The sequence below is a fragment of the Peromyscus maniculatus genome, chromosome 3 (assembly GCF_049852395.1).
Source record: "Peromyscus maniculatus bairdii isolate BWxNUB_F1_BW_parent chromosome 3, HU_Pman_BW_mat_3.1, whole genome shotgun sequence".
Taxonomy (NCBI): Eukaryota; Metazoa; Chordata; class Mammalia; order Rodentia; family Cricetidae; genus Peromyscus; species Peromyscus maniculatus.
In genome coordinates this window covers 166,408,639-166,426,337 of record NC_134854.1, presented here as the reverse complement: position 1 = coordinate 166,426,337, position 17,699 = coordinate 166,408,639, and the positions used below count along the sequence as shown (strand labels likewise).

Sequence of the window (17,699 nt, the reverse complement as noted above, 5' to 3'; positions counted from 1 at the left end):
CCCCTTCCAATCTTTCTCAGTCAGGAACTGCTTCTGTGTCCTGGGAGAAACATGCATAAAACTCTGTGTGGGTCTCTCGGGGTTCCCATGCTGCAGTCTCCATGGATCCTCCTCAGTTTCTGGTTGTTTTTGCTTCACTTGAAAGAAAAGCAAGGAAGCAAGCTCACCTAGGGTGGGAGGGCTTGGAGGTTTGGGTAGCAATGGTGTGGGCGTGCCCTTTGCCTACTTCTCATGGTCTAGTCAGCTCCCAGGACACTCCTGAAAGCAAGGGCTTCTTTCCTCCTGTGCAGAAAGGTCCTCTCATGGCTGGGTTCGTGTCAATTTTTAATTTACAAGGATGCTGTCGATCTATAGCTGGTCTGTTTTAGCTCATCAGGGTCTACAGGGTAGAAACGTACAACACTGCACATTTAAGTTCAAACAGACAGGGCTGGCCTATTTTGCCCACTTCTGCTCCAAACCACAGTGCCTCAGGCAGGCAGTGTGGTCTGGTAAGCAATGCTTTGGAAAAGGTCTAGATGGGAAACTGCAGAGCCCAAGGGTGCTGGTTTTCCCAGAAAGGTCCTTAGTAGGGCTTTCACAAAGTGCTGCCCTACTATGGGATCTGAGTTACAACTGCTGTGCAAGGTTCAGGGACAGAGATAATGAAGAGTGAGAAGAAGGTGACTGTGTGTCTTAGTTACTTTCCTGTTGCTGTGAAAAAAGTAACTATGGAAGGAAGGGTTTCCTTTGACTCAGGGTTTAGGCAGGGATAGCATCGTCAGGATAGGGAAGGCAGGTAGCTAGAACATGAGGCAGCTAGTCACACTGAGATTGGACAGGAAAGTGAGCAGGGCTATGAACCCTTGAGGTCTCCCCACAGTGACGTACTTCCTTCAGAGAGGCTCTACCTCCTACAGTTCTACAACTTCTCAAACAGCATCATCAGCTGGGGACCAAGTGTTTAAACATCTGAGCCTGTGGGGAGGTTTCACATTCAAACCGTAACGTTCAGCTGGGTCTGAAGAAAAAGGCCTGCATGTATCTGTGCAACACTTCTTAGACCTGCCAGGGCTCCAGAGCAAAGGAGGCAGGCCATCCTCCTAAGCAGTTACCACGTCGCTCTTGGAAAGGCTTATGCTCGCCTGTCATGACACGTATTCTCCAAGGGCACCAAGCCTCTGGGCTTCCAGCTGCCATGACTTGGAGGCTTTGGTTCACTTTCCACACTGATTAGAAATCATGTCTGAGGAAGAACACAAGAAAACCCTCAGTATTCCATGCAGTGTTTGCAGGGAGCCCAGAGAGGGGCTGCTATTTGGTGGTCAGCTTCAGAAGACAGAAGCTACTGACTGCGTTTCTGATGAGTGCTTTCCTAGAGAAACTTTGGGACCTAAGACGATTCTCTGGATTCCTGCTATGTCTGTGATTTCAACATGTGGATAGTTACCACTGTCCTCATCACCACTGTATTAGTCAGGGCTCTCTAAAGGAACAGAACTAATAGAACCCACACACACACCAGGAGATTTAGTAGAGTTGGTGATATAATACGGTCCAGGTAGTCCAGCAATGGCTGTCTCCCACTAGAAAGGCTAAGAACCCTGTAGTTGCTCAGTCCAAGGCTGGATGCCTCAGAGGTCTCAGGCTGGTGCTGAAGGCCTGGAGGATCCATAGAGAGCTGCTGATCTTCCGTCTATATTGGAAGCCCAAAGAATTTGGCCCTAACTCTGGTGAAGAAATGCCTCAACAACAGGATAGATAAACTTGCCAGTAAGGATGAGGGCAAGCAGGCAAAAAGCAAAGCTTCCTCCCTCCAGGTTCTTTTATCTAGGTGCCACTAGAAGGTGACACTCAGGTGTCACAGGTCTTCCTACCTCAAATGATCTGATCCAGAAAACCCCTCACAGGAGTGCCCAGTGGCTTGTGTTTTAGTTGATTCCAGATGTGGTCAAGTTGACTGTGATTGCAGATGTGGTCGAGTTGACTGGTCATCACAGTCACGATCAGCAGCACCATCACCAACTTCATCATCATTGTCAATGACCTTGACATGGTGCTGACCAAGGGCTCTCGAGGAATCCTCCAGGCCTTCAGCACCAGCCTGAGACCTCTGAGGCATATTTCTCTTTAACTAGTCTTTGTAAAGCCCCATGATATTTAGAGGATCCCTTCTCTGTATATGAACTTGAGGGGCCATCCCTGACAGTTGAGAAATGCTTTGTGATAATTCTGGAATCAAACTGTCTGCATCTGAATTCCAGGGTTAGCTTGGGCAGACCAACTAATTTCTTTGTATCTCCTTTTTGGGCCTCATTTGAAGGGTGATAAATATGCTTTTGTATATTATTTTCATGTGTTAAAATATGCAGACTATATGGGCAGTGATGGTGCACACCTTTAATCCCAGCACGTGGGAGGCAGAGGCAGGTAGATCTCTGAGTTTGAAGCCAGCCTGGTCTGCAAAGTGAGTTCAAGAACAGTCAGAGCTACAGAGAGAAACTCTGTCTAAATGTGTGTGTGTGTGTGTGTGTGTGTGTGTGTGTGTGTGTGTGTGTGTGTGTGCGTGCGCGCGCGCATACTATTATTAAGGGACTTATTGCTTTAAATTTATATTGTTCCATTGAAGTAGTAGTTGGTACTACAATGACAGTCTTTCCACAGTCCCTTAAATCCACAACTTTGACCCTATCTTCAATGTTCCCCAAGTCAAAGTGCCTTTGCAACAAGAAGAGGCTGTGGGCGGACAGAGAAGGGACAGGGTCTGTAAAGATGGCTCCAAGGTTAAGAGCAGTGGCTGCTGTTCCAGAGGATCTGGGTTCAATTCCCAGCACCCACATGGTGGCTCACAACTGTCTGTAACTTTAGTTACAGGGGGTCTGATGCCGTTTTCTGGCTTCCCGTGGCAGTACAGTCACACCATGCACAGGTATACATGTAGACAGAGTACCCACAAACACAATAAAAGTCAATTTAAAAAGCAAGGACAGTGGGGCCATCTGGATCCCTGTTTTCTAATTCCCCTGATTTTCGGTGGTAGATGTTTTAGAGCTCTAGGGTGGAGTGTGAATGAAGCAGCTGTGGAAGCTGCCTGCTAAGTGAGGGGTCTGTAGAGGATTGTGTCTATTCAGACACAAACATTCCCCAAGTCCCATTGACGATTTCTCCATGTTAGACCCCTTCAGTCCAGGAGTTCCCCCTTTCATGGCCAGACAGCAGTGAATGAGGAACAAATCTCTAAGGGCACCTCCAGGAGCTGCGTGGAGCTCTGACTTTCCCATTTGGGATGCAAGTTGTATTCAAACAAAATCGAAGCAACTCAGCTACCTTCTGTGAACTTCAACTTGTCATCAGGAAAGAAGAAATTGAAAGCAGCGATTTCCTCCTGTATTTTATAGAGTGGGGGTGGTTAAACTGGATGCTCTAAAATTTTGCCCTGTAAGATATATTTGTAGTCCCTGTCAGAAGCTTTAGCCCAAAGACTGAACGGGTCTTCAACAATCCTTAAGAGAATCACTCTTTTATTATCCAAATGGGAAGGTTCTCTTAGCTCCCCCACTTAAAAAAGAATTTAAAAAAGAATTTAGGAGTGTGTCTGTCTGTGTGAGTATATGCCACATGTGTCTGGATGCCTATGCGGGCCAGAAGAGGGCACCAGGTCCCCTGGAGCTACCTGGCATGGATGCTGGGAACCCAAGTGGACACCTCTGGGAAAGCAGCTAGCACCCTAATTTCTGAGCCGTCTCTCTAGCCCCCAGGTCCCTGTTCTGAAGCTCAGTAAGTAAGTGTGACAAGCTGAGGCACATTTGTCCCCAAACTCGGCCCTTCCTGGAGCTTCGTTGAGGGTCCATGTCACTCACTGAGGAAAGAAGCACACTTCTGCCTAGCCTGGTCCCACAGCTAGCTGGTCCCAGATGAGAAAGAAGTAAGTGGAGGCCCGAGGGACCCTTGGAAGACCACGGGTCTGTGGGGAAGAGAGAACAGCCTGTCCCCTCCCTCATGAGCTCCTCTCCCTAGGGCTGCTGAAGCAGCAGAACCACACAGAAACGTCACCGATGAGCGGCGTTTGATTAGTGCAGGTCCACATCCTGCCTGTTCTGTGAAAGCTCCTTGGTAACCACACACAAAGGCCCCTTTAATTTTTAATTGAATCCTAAGAGGTCTATTTTTTTTTCTGGAGGTGCCAGCTTAGAGTAATTACTAGAATCCCCAACAGGGCTAATCAGAGATTCATAGAAAATAAAGGTGGCTGAAGGGACCTCACCCGATAGGCGGTTGTCACCTTGCTCTGAAGGCTCTGAAGATCCAGGGCAGAGGTCACAGTTCTCGCCACCCTGAGCTATTAATAGGAGTCTTGAAATCAAGCCCCGCCTGGTGAGATAAGAGAAACTGATTATACTGCCCGGGTATCTCCTCTCGGAGGGCCAAGATGTCTCCCTTTTTCATCAGCTGTTTATCAAAATCAGATTAGTAAAGGAATAATCAGATCAGAATTGTTTATGCCTGCCTCGGTCTTGAGTTACAAATGGCTTTCCTGTGCGGCCTGAACTGAACGAACCACCCTGACCTACAGATGAACCTGCCTTTGTGTTCCCTGCACCTTGTACTGAACCTGTAATTCCCCAAAGACCACAAGCGTTAAGCCAGGCTGTTGATTGCCGTAAGGCAGGTGAGGCCAGTTCCAAGGGGCTGAGGAGATGCAGGCAAGAGATTCTATCTCGGTGATAAGTCATAAGTCAGTAATAGGTTGTTCTGAATGCTCCCAAGCAGAAGACAATGGAGCATTTAGTAGGTTCTGGAGTTACGTAAGGTGGCGCTTTCCAAACAAAGAGCGGGCAGGACACCCAGCCAAAGGGCCGAGCGCAGGAGGTGGTGTGGGCTGGTGGTTCTAGGGAGAGATGCGGGGGCCAGGGCTTCCTGGGTTCAGCTACCAGCCGAGACTCTGACTCAGGGGGAAGCACAGCCAAGTCTCTTGGCTCGAGGCAGAGGCTGCAAAGCCCGGGAGACAAAACCACAGGTCTGTGCTCAGGGACTGGGGAAAACACATTTTGGGAATTAAAGGGGAAAAATGGGGGGGGGGGGACCACTCTGTTAAGTTACAATTTGGGAGTTTTTTTCTGCTTATTGGCTGGCATCCTCCTCTAGGCTGATGTGGTTCCAGGCCAGTGTCTGAGGGTGTTCTGTGGAAGATGACGAGAAGCCCTGGGTCTGAGGAAAGTCAGTCAACCTTGGTGTGCTGTCTGTAGTGCCCAGGGATCCAGACTGGGGGCCAGGAGCTGCTGCCTGAATTCTCTCCTTCTGTTCATCTTCCCTTCACAATAAAAGCCCTCTGGACCTGTGTGAGAAAAAGTCCCTTCCCTTTCGCTCTCTGGAAATCTCCTTCCAATAGGTCTGAGCAGAGTGTCACTTAGTTATAACCAGCAGTGGCTTTAGCTGCAGGCTGACAGGAGAGCCAAGGCTAATGGAGATAGTCTCGGTGTCCCACCAGCTCTGGAGCTCTGTCAAGATCTTGGTCAGACAGAGTAGGTGGCTACCTACACGGTTGGGTTTGAAGCAGTTGGCCAGGTCTCCACTCTCTGGCATCGTGATCCATTTCTCTAGATCAGAGAATTTTGCTGGCCCTTAGAGAGAACCCATTACTGTGTGGCTTGCATTTATGGGAATCGCTATATTAGCCACTAACATTTGAGTTCACAATACCTTAACAGAATCTCAAAGGAAGGAGAGGCAGGTTAGCTATGGAGTGTGTGTGTGTGTGTGTGTGTGTGTGTGTGTGTGTGATCTCCGGAAGACTACAGAAAGCCCACAGAGAAGAGAGAATGTACAAGTAGAGAGACCACCTTGGACACTTTCCCCAGAGTTATCTGGAGCAACTTGGAAACTGGGTAGTAGGTGGAAGGTTGTTCCAGGGTCACCACTCGCTCTTGCTCTAACCCAAGCCAGGCCAGACAGAACCCAGTTTCTCTGTGGTTCCCTCAGCCAGTATCCAAATATGCTCAGCGTCACTCCTCGTCACTTTCCCCCCATTCCGGTCAAACTCAGTGTTTGAGATCCTAGGCTTCCCTATAACAAAATGAAGGAAGCCCTCTCTTCCTTTGAGAATGACTTAACATCTTTATGGCATTTTGCTACAGTCTAAACCAAACATGACTGCAAGACAAAAGCTACAGGAAGTGACGCTGTCTGAGAAGACCCGGCCCCTTTGGTGAGAGTCTACGGATTCCACCCCAACGGAAGGACTTGACTTCAGCCACACTTTCCAAGCAGGTTTTTCTGAGTTTGACAGTTCACCCCACCTGCTTCACCAACTTCAGGTCCGCCCTGGGCCACCAGTGGCCCAACAGACTCCTGTGTAGGAAGACGGAGGAAACGACTTGGTGGATTTCACCAGATTACAGTCATCTCTGGTCACAGAGCTCAGTCCTTGAGGTAGCCCTGGTCTGGAAGTACACCGGGTCAGGCAGAGATGACTCCATGAGCGTTTCTGGGAAGGAAGGACTGGAAGGAAGTTCAACAGAGTAGATGAAACTTCTCACTGTGTTTCCAGGTCCGGGGCTCCACGGGGACTCTCATCTCTTATCCGCCAGTCTCCTACTTGGGTATTAAGGACCAGCCCACATTGCACAGATGAGACTCTCAACCGCAGCGACAGAGGATGGCCCCACCAAAACTTGGGGTCCCTGTAATCTTTGCATTTGGAGTGCTGATATAGCCTCTGCTTTCCCCAGCAGCAACGTGATTGCATGTCACAGCCCCTTGGGTTAATAATTCTTCTAATGCTCTTCCCCAACAAAAACAACTGCCTTTAAGTTCCCAGCCTTGCCGGGCGGTGGTGGCGCACGCCTTTAATCCCAGCACTCGGGAGGCAGAGGCAGGTGGATCTCTGTGAGTTCGAGGCCAGCCTGGGCTACCAAGTGAGTTCCAGGAAAGGCACAAAGCTACACAGAGAAACCCTGTCTCGAAAAACCAAAAAAAAAAAAAAAAAAAAAAAAAAAGAAAGAAAGAAAGAAAGAAAAAAGAAAAAAAAAAGAAAAGAAAGTTCCCAGGTTTTTCTAGGGATCACTATACATGTTTAAATATTTGCTGAAAATATTTATATGTCTATGTCTCAGAATAGTTTGACTTTTGCTTACAATTTGAATTTTTTTAAATGCATGGTAATATACATCTTATATTTCACAATGACTAGCCTATATCCAAGTTACTCCTGTAGCTAATGTGGGGAACAGGCTCGTGTCCATGAAAAGTATCATAGGCTACACCAACCAGCCACAGAAGGAGGAAACCGTGTACTGAAGTTTCTTGGGTATGTGCTCTTCATTTCACTTTCCCCCATGTTACTGTGAGGAGGTTTGATTTTTCCATAATTTGCATCTGTGGAAAGTAAAACCAAATGGCTTGTCCAATGTCACAACAATATGTGGTGGTCAGACTTTTAACCCTGGGGCCTTGGCACTGAGTCATGAAATGCAGCTCAGGGGATGCGGTGGCACTTGTGTCCTGCTGTTTGCAAACAGAGAGAGAGAGCACTCACAGTATGGCGGACTCTTACATTGCCTCGGAGTTGGTAAGAGGAGGTCCTTGATTCAGATCTGAGGGGAGAAGACCGTCAAGTGTGTAATATTTATAACTGTGGAATATGAGGCATGAGTAAACTATCTTAGGCCCAGTCAGCTTTATTTGACATTGACTGATAGACATTAGGACTTGGCATTCCAGGCACCTCTCACAAGATTCCCTCCAGCTTGTATTCTACCCGGGGACCAATTACAACCTTGACCTCTACCCAATTGCGAAGTGCAAAATACAGACTGCCTGCGACTGAACCAGCAGCACTGTCAAGCTGGTTCTTGTCTATTACCAACACAGGGTTTTTTTTTCATTCTTTTAATATTTTTCTAAATTACATTTTTTAAAGTTAGCATAGAAGATAGTATGTTTTATTATGACCTTTAAAAAGTACATATTTTGTTCTTATTGTCATTGCCCTGTCCACTGCCTTCCTTTTCCTGGTCCTCTTTCCTCCCCACATGGCTGCTCTTCCCTTTCAAGTCACTGTATTCCATTACCCTCCCTTCCCTGACCCCACCTGCCTCATTAAGATCTCTTCTTCCTCCATTATGGTCCTCTTTGAAGTTTAATGAGCTACACACACACACACACACACACACACACACACACACACACACACACACGTGTAAGCTCTAGTATGGTGATATTGTATTCCTCAATATATTGTGCACCCTAATAAACTTATCTGGGGTCAGAGGACAGAACAGCCACTATATTAAACATAGGTTTAGGCAGTGGCAGCACACACCTTTAATCCTAGCATTCCAGAGGCAGAGATCCATCGGATCTCTGTGAGTTCAAAGCCACAATAGAAACAGCCAGGTATGGTCACTCACGCCTTTAATCCCAGGAAGTGATGACATGACAGGAAGCAGAAAGGTATATAAGATGTGAGGACCAGGAACTAGAGTCTTTTTAAGCTTTTAGCTTTTAGCAGCAGTTCGGCTGAGATCCATTCGGATGAGGACTCAGAGGCTTCCAGTTTGAGAAAACAAGATCAGCTGAGAAGCTGATGAGGTGAGGTTAGCTGTGGCTTGTACTTTGTATTATCTCTCTCATCTTTCAGCATTCACCCCAATATCTGGCTCCCCTGTTTTTTATTAATAAGACCTTTTAAGGTTCATATAACACTCTAGTCTCTACATACATGAGGAATCAGGCAGTATTAATCTTTCTGAACCTGCCTTATTTCACTTAACACCTTGACCTCAAGGTTCTAACAAGTTTCTGAAGCCAACACTGACCTGAACAATTTCACATATACCAATTCACATGCATCGCACGGTCACATTAAAACATTTGTGGATTATGAAAAGTTTATTAATAACAGAAACACACAGACACCCCTTTAAAAACAACCACCTCAAATGTATAGAAACACTTCATCTTCTTCTCTTGATTTGATCAAGGCCAGGAAAGGAAACTGCAGCACCAAAACACAAACCCACAGTTCTGAAGGGACAGTGCTCATTTGAGATAAGAAATTAGAAGACACGAATTCATATCGGTGGCTTGACCACTAAGCATTTGGCCATCGGACAGACAGAATTTACACTGTACTGCTAAAGCACATTGTGGGTTTTTTAACTGGAGTAAAATCCAGTGGCATATCTATACAAATGTGATCATGCAGCAAGGATTCAGAGACAGTCACCAGGAAATATCAGGACACAGTTTATGTTTGCAAATGATGAACAGCTTTTGAGTTCATTTCTGATGGTCTTTGGGTAGCCGCTCCTCAGCTGCTCCCTAGTACCCCCCTCCCCCCGGCAGCTTTTCTCCAGTCTCTACCACAGTCTCATAAAAGAAGAGCATGCTGCACATAGAAGGCAAGCGAAAGAGTATCAGGAAACCACCTTGGACATGGATACAAAACATATACAGAACGGAATTTTGCTGTGGGAACACACTGAAAGGCACTCAGAAGAGAACATCTAAGCTCTCAATCCAAAGAAGGAGAAATGTGAGGCCTGCCACTTGACTACAGTTTCTAGGGTTTTGGAGTAGCTATGGTTTAGGCATGGCTCCAAGGTGCTGCCTACACCAATTTGGACGGAGCTTGGGAGCCACAGATGATGGTCACGTGAAGGCACAGAGCCGTTGAGTGGGCTTGGTTACAGTCTGTACATTCAGACTGTCGTATTCCTATTCCAAGTACTGCCAAGTCCTGGCTGCTTCTCTTCTCTGCAAAATCTTGATTCATTTAATTCTCCTGAAAGAGGCTTGGGAGGGGGGCTGTGCAAACCTTGCTGTTTTGGGGTTTGGAAGGCACAGTCACCATCCTGGCTCTTGGACAGATTTGAAGTGTAACATTCTGCTAAGTGAGAAGCTCTGGGCCTGCTCCTTCTCTGTTGTCCTTACTGAAGCTTCAATATTTGCAAAACATAAAGTCAAAATACTTCAAATCCAACCCAAAGCCATTTGTTATTCATGCAACACAATTCTTACACATAGCAGCATACAGTGAGCTTTTAGCAACGGGATCCCTTCATTTGGTTTTGCTCCTTCTATGCACTTACAACTCTGTCCTCCTCTTTGGGGAGTTGAGAATAATTTGATCATATAATAGTAAAATTCCCATTCTATGCAGACAAAATATTATAACTTTAAACCATGCCTTCTCTTGATTGTGTTAGAAAACAAGAAACCTGCAGGCTAAAATTATTATACCCTTTAAAATGCCCCATGAGTTGTTTGTAAAGCACAGAGCAACCTAATTGTGTAGGGATCTTGATTTTCTCTCTCACACACAAAACCCTTTTGAGTGTGCTGGTCAAAGCTGTGGAAAGTGTTCTGTTGTTCTGTGTGCCTCTAGTGGTACCCCATGCACAGCACCTGACATGAAGGACAGCCTGTGACATCCCCGATTCCCAATCCTTCCACTACTTCTACTGAAACCTATCGTAAGTCAATGTGCATTTGGTTATTCCTCAGAGTGTGCAGGTGCAACTGTGTGTGTGATCTATGTGGAGGCCAGAGGTCAGCTGTCCACTTTGGTTTCTTTTTTCTTTCTTGAGACAAACTCCCTCACCAGAGACCTAAAATTCTACCATTAATAAAGCTGGCTGGTCCAGGAGTCCCAGGGATCGACATGTCTCTACATCCTCAGTGCCAGGATTATAAGCACATATCGCTATGCTTGGTCTTTTTACCTGGGGTCTAAGGATCAAGTTCCTACTGGGGTGGCAAGCACTTGGCTGACTGAGCCATTTCCCTAGCCCAGAGTTGGTTATTCTTAACAAACACCGAAGGTTTTTCAGGTCAGTATCTGGAGGCTCGTGCACAGTTGAGACCAGACCTTTGGTGGGGTTTTATCCACTAGACACTCTGATGGGCCTTCCTGATCTGAGCTAGCAGGCAAGAGGGGCAGATTCAGGGCAAGGCAGAACATAATGAGTTTTCCCTGGAGTGAACTACAGTGGCCAGTCCTCCAGCTGACTAGCCTAATACGTTCCTTTAGTTGGGATGTGTGTGTCACACAGACTGACTCCATTGTCACCATCACAGAAGTCTCCACTGACTCTCAAGGAGAACACGTGTTCCCATAGGGCAAATGCTGTGACTAGGGAAGGGTAGAGAGCAGACCTGGCTGAACCATGACCTGGAACTTCTACTTTTAAAAACATCAGCTAGGAGAGACATTCATGGTGGTCTTTACACGGTGTGGATTTCCCAGGTGAGCACCTCCCTCAATGCACAGATGCGCTTCTGAATTTAGTAATAACAGTAACGCAGCAAAGTCTATCCTAACAAAGTACCTGTGTCAAATCTAAACTGATAACAAACTAAATCGACCCTCTAACCATGGACGTATCGTCCAAATGATGGTAGTGAGACATCTGTCTCTAGGTCAACTGTAAAAGTCATCATTAATAGGATTTCATAAAAAGCCCAAGTTTATGACAAGACTCAACAGTGGTACCCAATCACCATCAAAGGTACCTGGTTGTCAAGAGAGATACTCTACAACACATCACACATCACAATTGTGCTATTAGTGTTAGTGCTTCCTATGACAAATGCTCTTGTTTTTTCTCTAAGAGTGTTTTAAACCTGAGTGTTAGTGTTTTACAAGTTCTTTTTGCAGTGGTTGGAGAGTGGATCTTCAGACATCTTCCCTTGTGGCTATAATTTTTCTCAACACCAACAGCACTGCCTAAGGACAGCCAGAGCTCATTAAACAGCATAATTATAATGAACAATTAGCTGCAAATTAGTCTTAATGATTTGTTTTAGATGATAGACTAGAGGCATAATGTAATTATTTTTAAACTTTCTACATCGTTAAGAATGCAATGGCACTACCATTCAATTATGTGAAGCGGACAATCATGGAGGCCGCAGATGATCACGGAGGGAGGCTGCAGCCCACTCATGGAGTGGAGTTAAGGCAGCCAGAAGGCTGCACTCCACCCAGGTGTTTATAATTACTCAGCCTTCCTGTTCTACTCGTTTTTTTTTTTTTTTTTTTTTTTTTTTTTTAAAGATTTATTTATTTATTATGTATACAACATTCTGCCTCCATGTATCCTTGCATGCCAGCAGAGGGCACCAGATCTCATTATAGATGACTGTGAGCCACCATGTGGGTGCTGGGAATTGAACTCAGGACCTCCGGAAGAGCAGTCAGTGCTCTTAACCTCTGAGCCATCTCTCCAGCCCCTCTACTCGTTTTTTTAAGCTACTTCATGCCTTAAAGACATCTGTACTGTGATAAATTAAAGCATTCAACACAGAGATTCATCTTTCCCCAGACTCTACCACTCTCCAAGACACCACATGGATAATGGCAGGTGGTAGAAGGAACTAGAAGAATCTGGAGGCTAGGAAGTGGCCTTAGACGCCAGTTCACACCATCATATTGGATGGACAGGAAAGGAGGTTGCGTAAGTCATGGATGAAAGAGTGTCAGGAGTAAGCACCAGAAAGCAATTGATCTAGGTAGGTCATTCATTCCTCATCTGTTATTACTTTTCCATTTAGAGTTTGTGAAATCAATTTGAATCTTATTTCTCATAAAAACTTTAAAAGTTTTTGTTTTGTTAAATTATGTACATGTGTGTGCATATGTGTGGGTACCCAATACCCTTGGAGCTGGGGGTACAAGTAGTTGTGAGTCATCCAACTTGGGTTCTGGAACTGAACTTGAACTCGGTCCTCTGCAAGAGGGCTTGTGAGCCATCTCTCCATCCCTGACCTCACAAGAATATTTTAAAATATACAATAGATATCTACAAAAAGTTCTTTTGTTCACTGAAAAATCTAAAAATATTCACTTAGAGAATGAATAAGCATTTGTTGTCAAAAGTTTGCCTTTAAAAAATTGTGTTTTTCACCTTGGCTAACCAGGGTTCTGTTTCTGCCTCTACGCCTGAGTCAAGCTGTTAGGTCTTTTGTTGTTGTCCATCAGAAGTCATCAGGGAGCGTAGCCCAACACCCACATAAAAGACCTGGTACCTGTGTTTCCACATCACAAAGCAAGCCAGCAAGCACACAAGGCCACAGACCAGGTTTAGAACCATCTGGATAATTAAGAACAATTTGAATGTGCCAGTGATGCTGGTACAGTCAGCCACATCCCGGTAAACAAAGGTCCTGCTGAGAGGCTCCGAGGAAGGCAGTTTGCACAGGCAAGAATCGAGGGAGGTCTCACAGGTAAACTGTGCAAGCAGGGAACAGTGGTGGGCGGCAAACGCCACGGCCAGCATGCAGACCATCAGGCCCAGGGCACTCAGCAGGAAGTAGAGCACCTGCAACAGAGAAGAAAAGCCTTCTGTTACAGAGAAGATGGGCTGACCGCAAAGCAGGCCAGTGAACGGTTTTACTGAGTTCTCTCAAACCGTAATACCAAGATACAGATATACTTCATGCTGATTAGTTAGATGACTGATGGATTTTTGCAACAGGGTCTCATGTCCCCCAGGCTGAGGACGGGCTTTAATTCCCAGTGCTCCTCCCTCCTGTGCTCAAGTGCTGGCATTGTAGGTGTGTGCCACCGTGGCCAGCTTTAGAGTTATGCATGCCATTTTTCATGCAGTACTTGGCTTTTTCCATGACCTGCAATGACCTGTTGGCTTGACTGTGGGATGTTTATGTCTAGATTTAGCAGGAAACGTAAATGAATCCCGAACAAGCCCTCTCTCCCAGATGACACACAGCATTTATTTTTTAAATTGAGAACTGCCAGTCATAGGATGGAAATGAGATTGGAAAGTAAAGGCCAGGTTTCTGTAATACGAGCACCATGTTGGTTAAAATTATTACATGTTGATCAACTAGTGATAAAGGTTAATGAACAACAGAATGCATTTGATATGGTAGTTACCATACTACAGCCATGATTGTCAAGACCCCCGAGCAAGAGGCCTCTGGGCAGAAAAATAAATGATGGCTATGGAAGGCAGGTGACTTGGCCTACATGGCAGCCCCGGGATTGGTCATGCTGGTTAAAGTTCTAGCTCTGCTGGGAAGGAATTGTGGACTCTCCATAAACGTCTCTGGTTTACTTTACTTACTTGGGGAACATTGTGCCCAAAAGTTGTGGGTTCTCACCAACAAGGCCACAATAAAATTCCCTGTGCAGCACAAGAGATGCTCTTGGGACTAAAGTCACACCAGACACAGCTCTCTTCGTGGTCCACCTGTTGGGGTCCAGATAAAGACTGGACTTTGGGACTAGTGCCTACAGGTTGTAGGGCAAGATTTATGCTGCCACACAGACAAAAGCCACTCCTTACCGAGAGCAGTTCTGATGTGTGGCTGAGGCCAGCCCTGAACTCCTGATCCTCCTGCCTCCTCCCATCAGGGGCTGGGATTTCAGGCAGGTATCATCATGCCAGATAAAGCATCTTGTATCTTAGAAACATAACAGGAATAATTTGTACTTGACATGTTTAGTGTTCCTTGGAGGGGAAAATCAGGGAAGTGCAAAGTGGCATCATTATAAAATTAGAAAGGTTTTATTTAATTTGTGATATTAAAAGGACTGCTTCGGTCCTGTCCCCAGAACATTCAGTGACAATATTTATGTAGACTTGGTGTGTTTAGACTTCAAAATATGGATTTATTGTGTAAGGCTAATGGCGTAGAATATTGAAAATATTGTGGATTATTCTGAAATCTTTGGACTTGGTGATTGAATTTAAATTCCGGGTATGGGGAGCCAGTTTATGCTGGCCACGTGTGACTGCTAGCAGGAGGAACCCCAGTTAAAAATGGTCACTTCCCTTTGGGTAGCCATCCACTCAGTAGAACAGCCCCAGAGTGAAATTCTGCCACACCATTTTATTTTTTACTTTTGGCCACCAGCAGACAGATCCTACAGTTGCTCTTCTGTCTCCTGCATACCCTGCCTTGTGCACACATTCACAATCACACCCAGATGCACACACATGTCCTTAAATGGTAGCTGTTTATAACACTTACTATGGGAAAGACCATTTGCTGACAATAAGAAGTTTGTGTATTTTAAAGAAAACAGGGCTGGCAAGATGGCTTAGTGGGTAAAGGCTCCTGCCACCAGGCCCGAGGACCCGAGTTCAATACCTAGAACCCACATGGTGGAGGGGAGAGCACACCCTGCAAGATGCACCCTGGCCTGTACACACACATCATAGCACATACACACACAGAAAAGAGATAAATAAAATATAATTTTAAAAAAATTTAATGATACATTTTAGCTCAGATATTTATTTGCCAAAGACCATTTAACAAGCACACAACAGTGAAGGACATGAGCCAGCAGGCCAGACCACCTAATTAAGGCTTTGCTCCGGAATGCTACCTGGGGGCTCATCTTTTGGACATATTAACCGTTATCTCTTTACCTGCAAATCTGTCTGGAGTGATACTTCTAGACTGACTTCATAGTATCACGCTAAGGATCAAGAGCAGATATCTCCCAAGGGCACAGGAGTTAAACCAGCGGAGACGGAATGCTGCCATTTCCAGGAACCTCCCAGGACCAGCTCTACTGTCTGTCTTGTTTTCTGTTGCGTGGGAGGAACAATGTGGACTTGGCTTGTAGAAGGGCATAAACATTGACACAAACACAGAGGTTGCTTCATTGTAATCTAGCTCCTTAAATATGCAGAATCCAGCAGCTCAAGGACAGGGGAAGAGAAGCCACATCCCTTAGCAAAGTGACACATGGGCACACATCAGAGTCAGGAAAGCCTCTTGTCTGAGGTCACAGATACTCAAGCCTGCTGGTGACATCTGCAAGGCCCCTTCCTGACAGCCACAGGCTCCTGCATTAAAACCCACAATTTAAAGCCAGGCAGCCTGTTTTGCCCACATGACAGAAATAAACTGTCAATGAAGGCAGGTGTGTGGAATGACCTTGGAGATGACAGCAGCCTGTGTGGGTGTCCCCGTAGAATGTCCCCAGAGGCCAGCTCTGTAATCCCCGGGCTTGCTCCTGACCTGCTGCCTCTGGAACCTGCTGAGACTTCCCCAGTTGGCTTCTCTGGGAGGAGGGGAGTTCTGGTTAGATTACTGTCTCCCCCTTGGCCAGAACGGTAAGGCCTCTCTGCTGCTGGGGAAGTGTCTGCCACTGAGCAGTCTGAGGAACTGCCAGCAAGCTGTCTGTAGGTTCTGCAAATGCAGGAGAGCACTCAGAAAAAGGGGTACACCCAGAGGGACGTGGGAAGGTCCACACCCAGCGACCTGCCAGGACCAGAGGCAGAGAGTCCAGGGGAAAAGCCAGGAAAGTGCTAGTAGTCTCCAGGTCTAAGAGCAGGGGAGTGTGTGTTTGTTGTGAGTGTGTGCTTGTGTGTGTTTGTTGTGAGTGTGTGTGTGTTTGTGTGTGAATATTTGTGTTTTGTGTATGTGTGTGTATTTGTGTGTGAGTTTGTGTATGTGTATGTGGTTTTGTGTGTCTGTGTATTCATATATGTGCTTGTGTGTTGTGTGTTTGTTTTGTGTGTGAGTATGAGTGTGTGTATGTGTTTGTGTGTGTGTTTGTATATGTGTGAGTGTGTGCGAGTGTTTGTATATGAGTGTCTTAGGGTTTTTTATTGCTGTGAAGAGACACCATGACCACAGCAACTCTTATAAATAAAAACATTTAATTGAGGCCCTTCCTTACAGTTTCAGACGTCATCATGGCAGGGAGCGTTGCTACATGCAGGCAGATGTGGTGCTGGAGCTGAGAGTGCTACATCCTGACTCAGAGGCAACAGGAAGTCAACTAGGTATCACACTGAATGAAGCTTGAGAAAAGAGACCTCAAAGCCCGCCCCCACAGTGACACACTTCCTCCAACAAGGCCACACCACCTCATAATGCCACTCCCTTTGGGGGCCATTTTCTTTCAGACCACCACAATGTGTATGTGTGTGTGTTTGTGTGTGTGTGTGTGTGTGCGTGCAGATGTGTGAGTTTGTGTATGTGAGTGTGTGTTTGTACAAGAAGACTCCTTCACCATAGCATGGTGACTTGTCCTGTCTATCTAGGTGCCCAATAAGAGAACATAAACTAAAAAGCTTAGCCCGGGGAAAGAGGGCTAAAATGCAGCCATGTGGTGACCAGCCCCTCCTAAGGCCCATTTCATCCTCCCTAAACCACCATGGGAAGCACAGCATGAGCCGTGCCCTGCTGGAGCCTGGACAAAGCTCTTTCTGGAACAAAGATGCCACAGAAAGACTGCTGGCAGCAGCCTGGCTGAAGGTCCCCTTCAGGGAGGAGGAAGGGACTGTCTGTCTGTCTGTCAGTCAGTGTCTGTCTTGCTGAAGAAAGGAAAGAGCAAAGGAGGCTCTCTCAGCATGGTCTGCAGCCAGCCCGACACCGACTGCCATTCCTCTTCTTCTTCTTTTTCTTCCTCATCCCTGTTTTTCTTTTTCTTTCTTTTTTTTTTAATGGACAGATGTTGAGATGCCTGACAGGGAGACTCACTGAAAGGGAGGCTTCATCTCTGCCTTTTTCAGGAATCAGGAAGGAGTGAGGAAGTCAGCGTGCTCTCACGCCTGGATATGATCCACATCAGAACACTCCTACCTGCTGGAGGACTCTCCTGAGACTTAGCAAGCTATTTCTCACTGGGTTTTTGGCTTTCTTGTTCTTTTCCTTTCTTTCCTTCTTCGCATCACCATGTCTTGTTATCTGGTCAGACTCATCAAAAACAAGAGCCTGAACTGCTGTCTGCT

At 46.1% G+C, this 17,699-nt stretch overlaps 1 protein-coding gene across 2 annotated transcripts in view; it reads right to left on the bottom strand.

Moving 5' to 3' along the window:
* Positions 1-8,849: 8,849 nt before the first annotated feature.
* Sspn (sarcospan) overlaps positions 8,850-17,699 on the bottom strand; it is a 38,860-nt gene continuing 30,010 nt past the window's right edge. For both annotated transcript variants that reach the window (XM_006986628.4, XM_006986629.4), the window contains exon 3: positions 8,850-13,301. In XM_006986628.4, the coding sequence (XP_006986690.1) occupies positions 12,936-13,301 (366 nt within the window). In that variant the 3' untranslated portion in view covers positions 8,850-12,935. The remainder of the gene's footprint in view (positions 13,302-17,699) is intronic.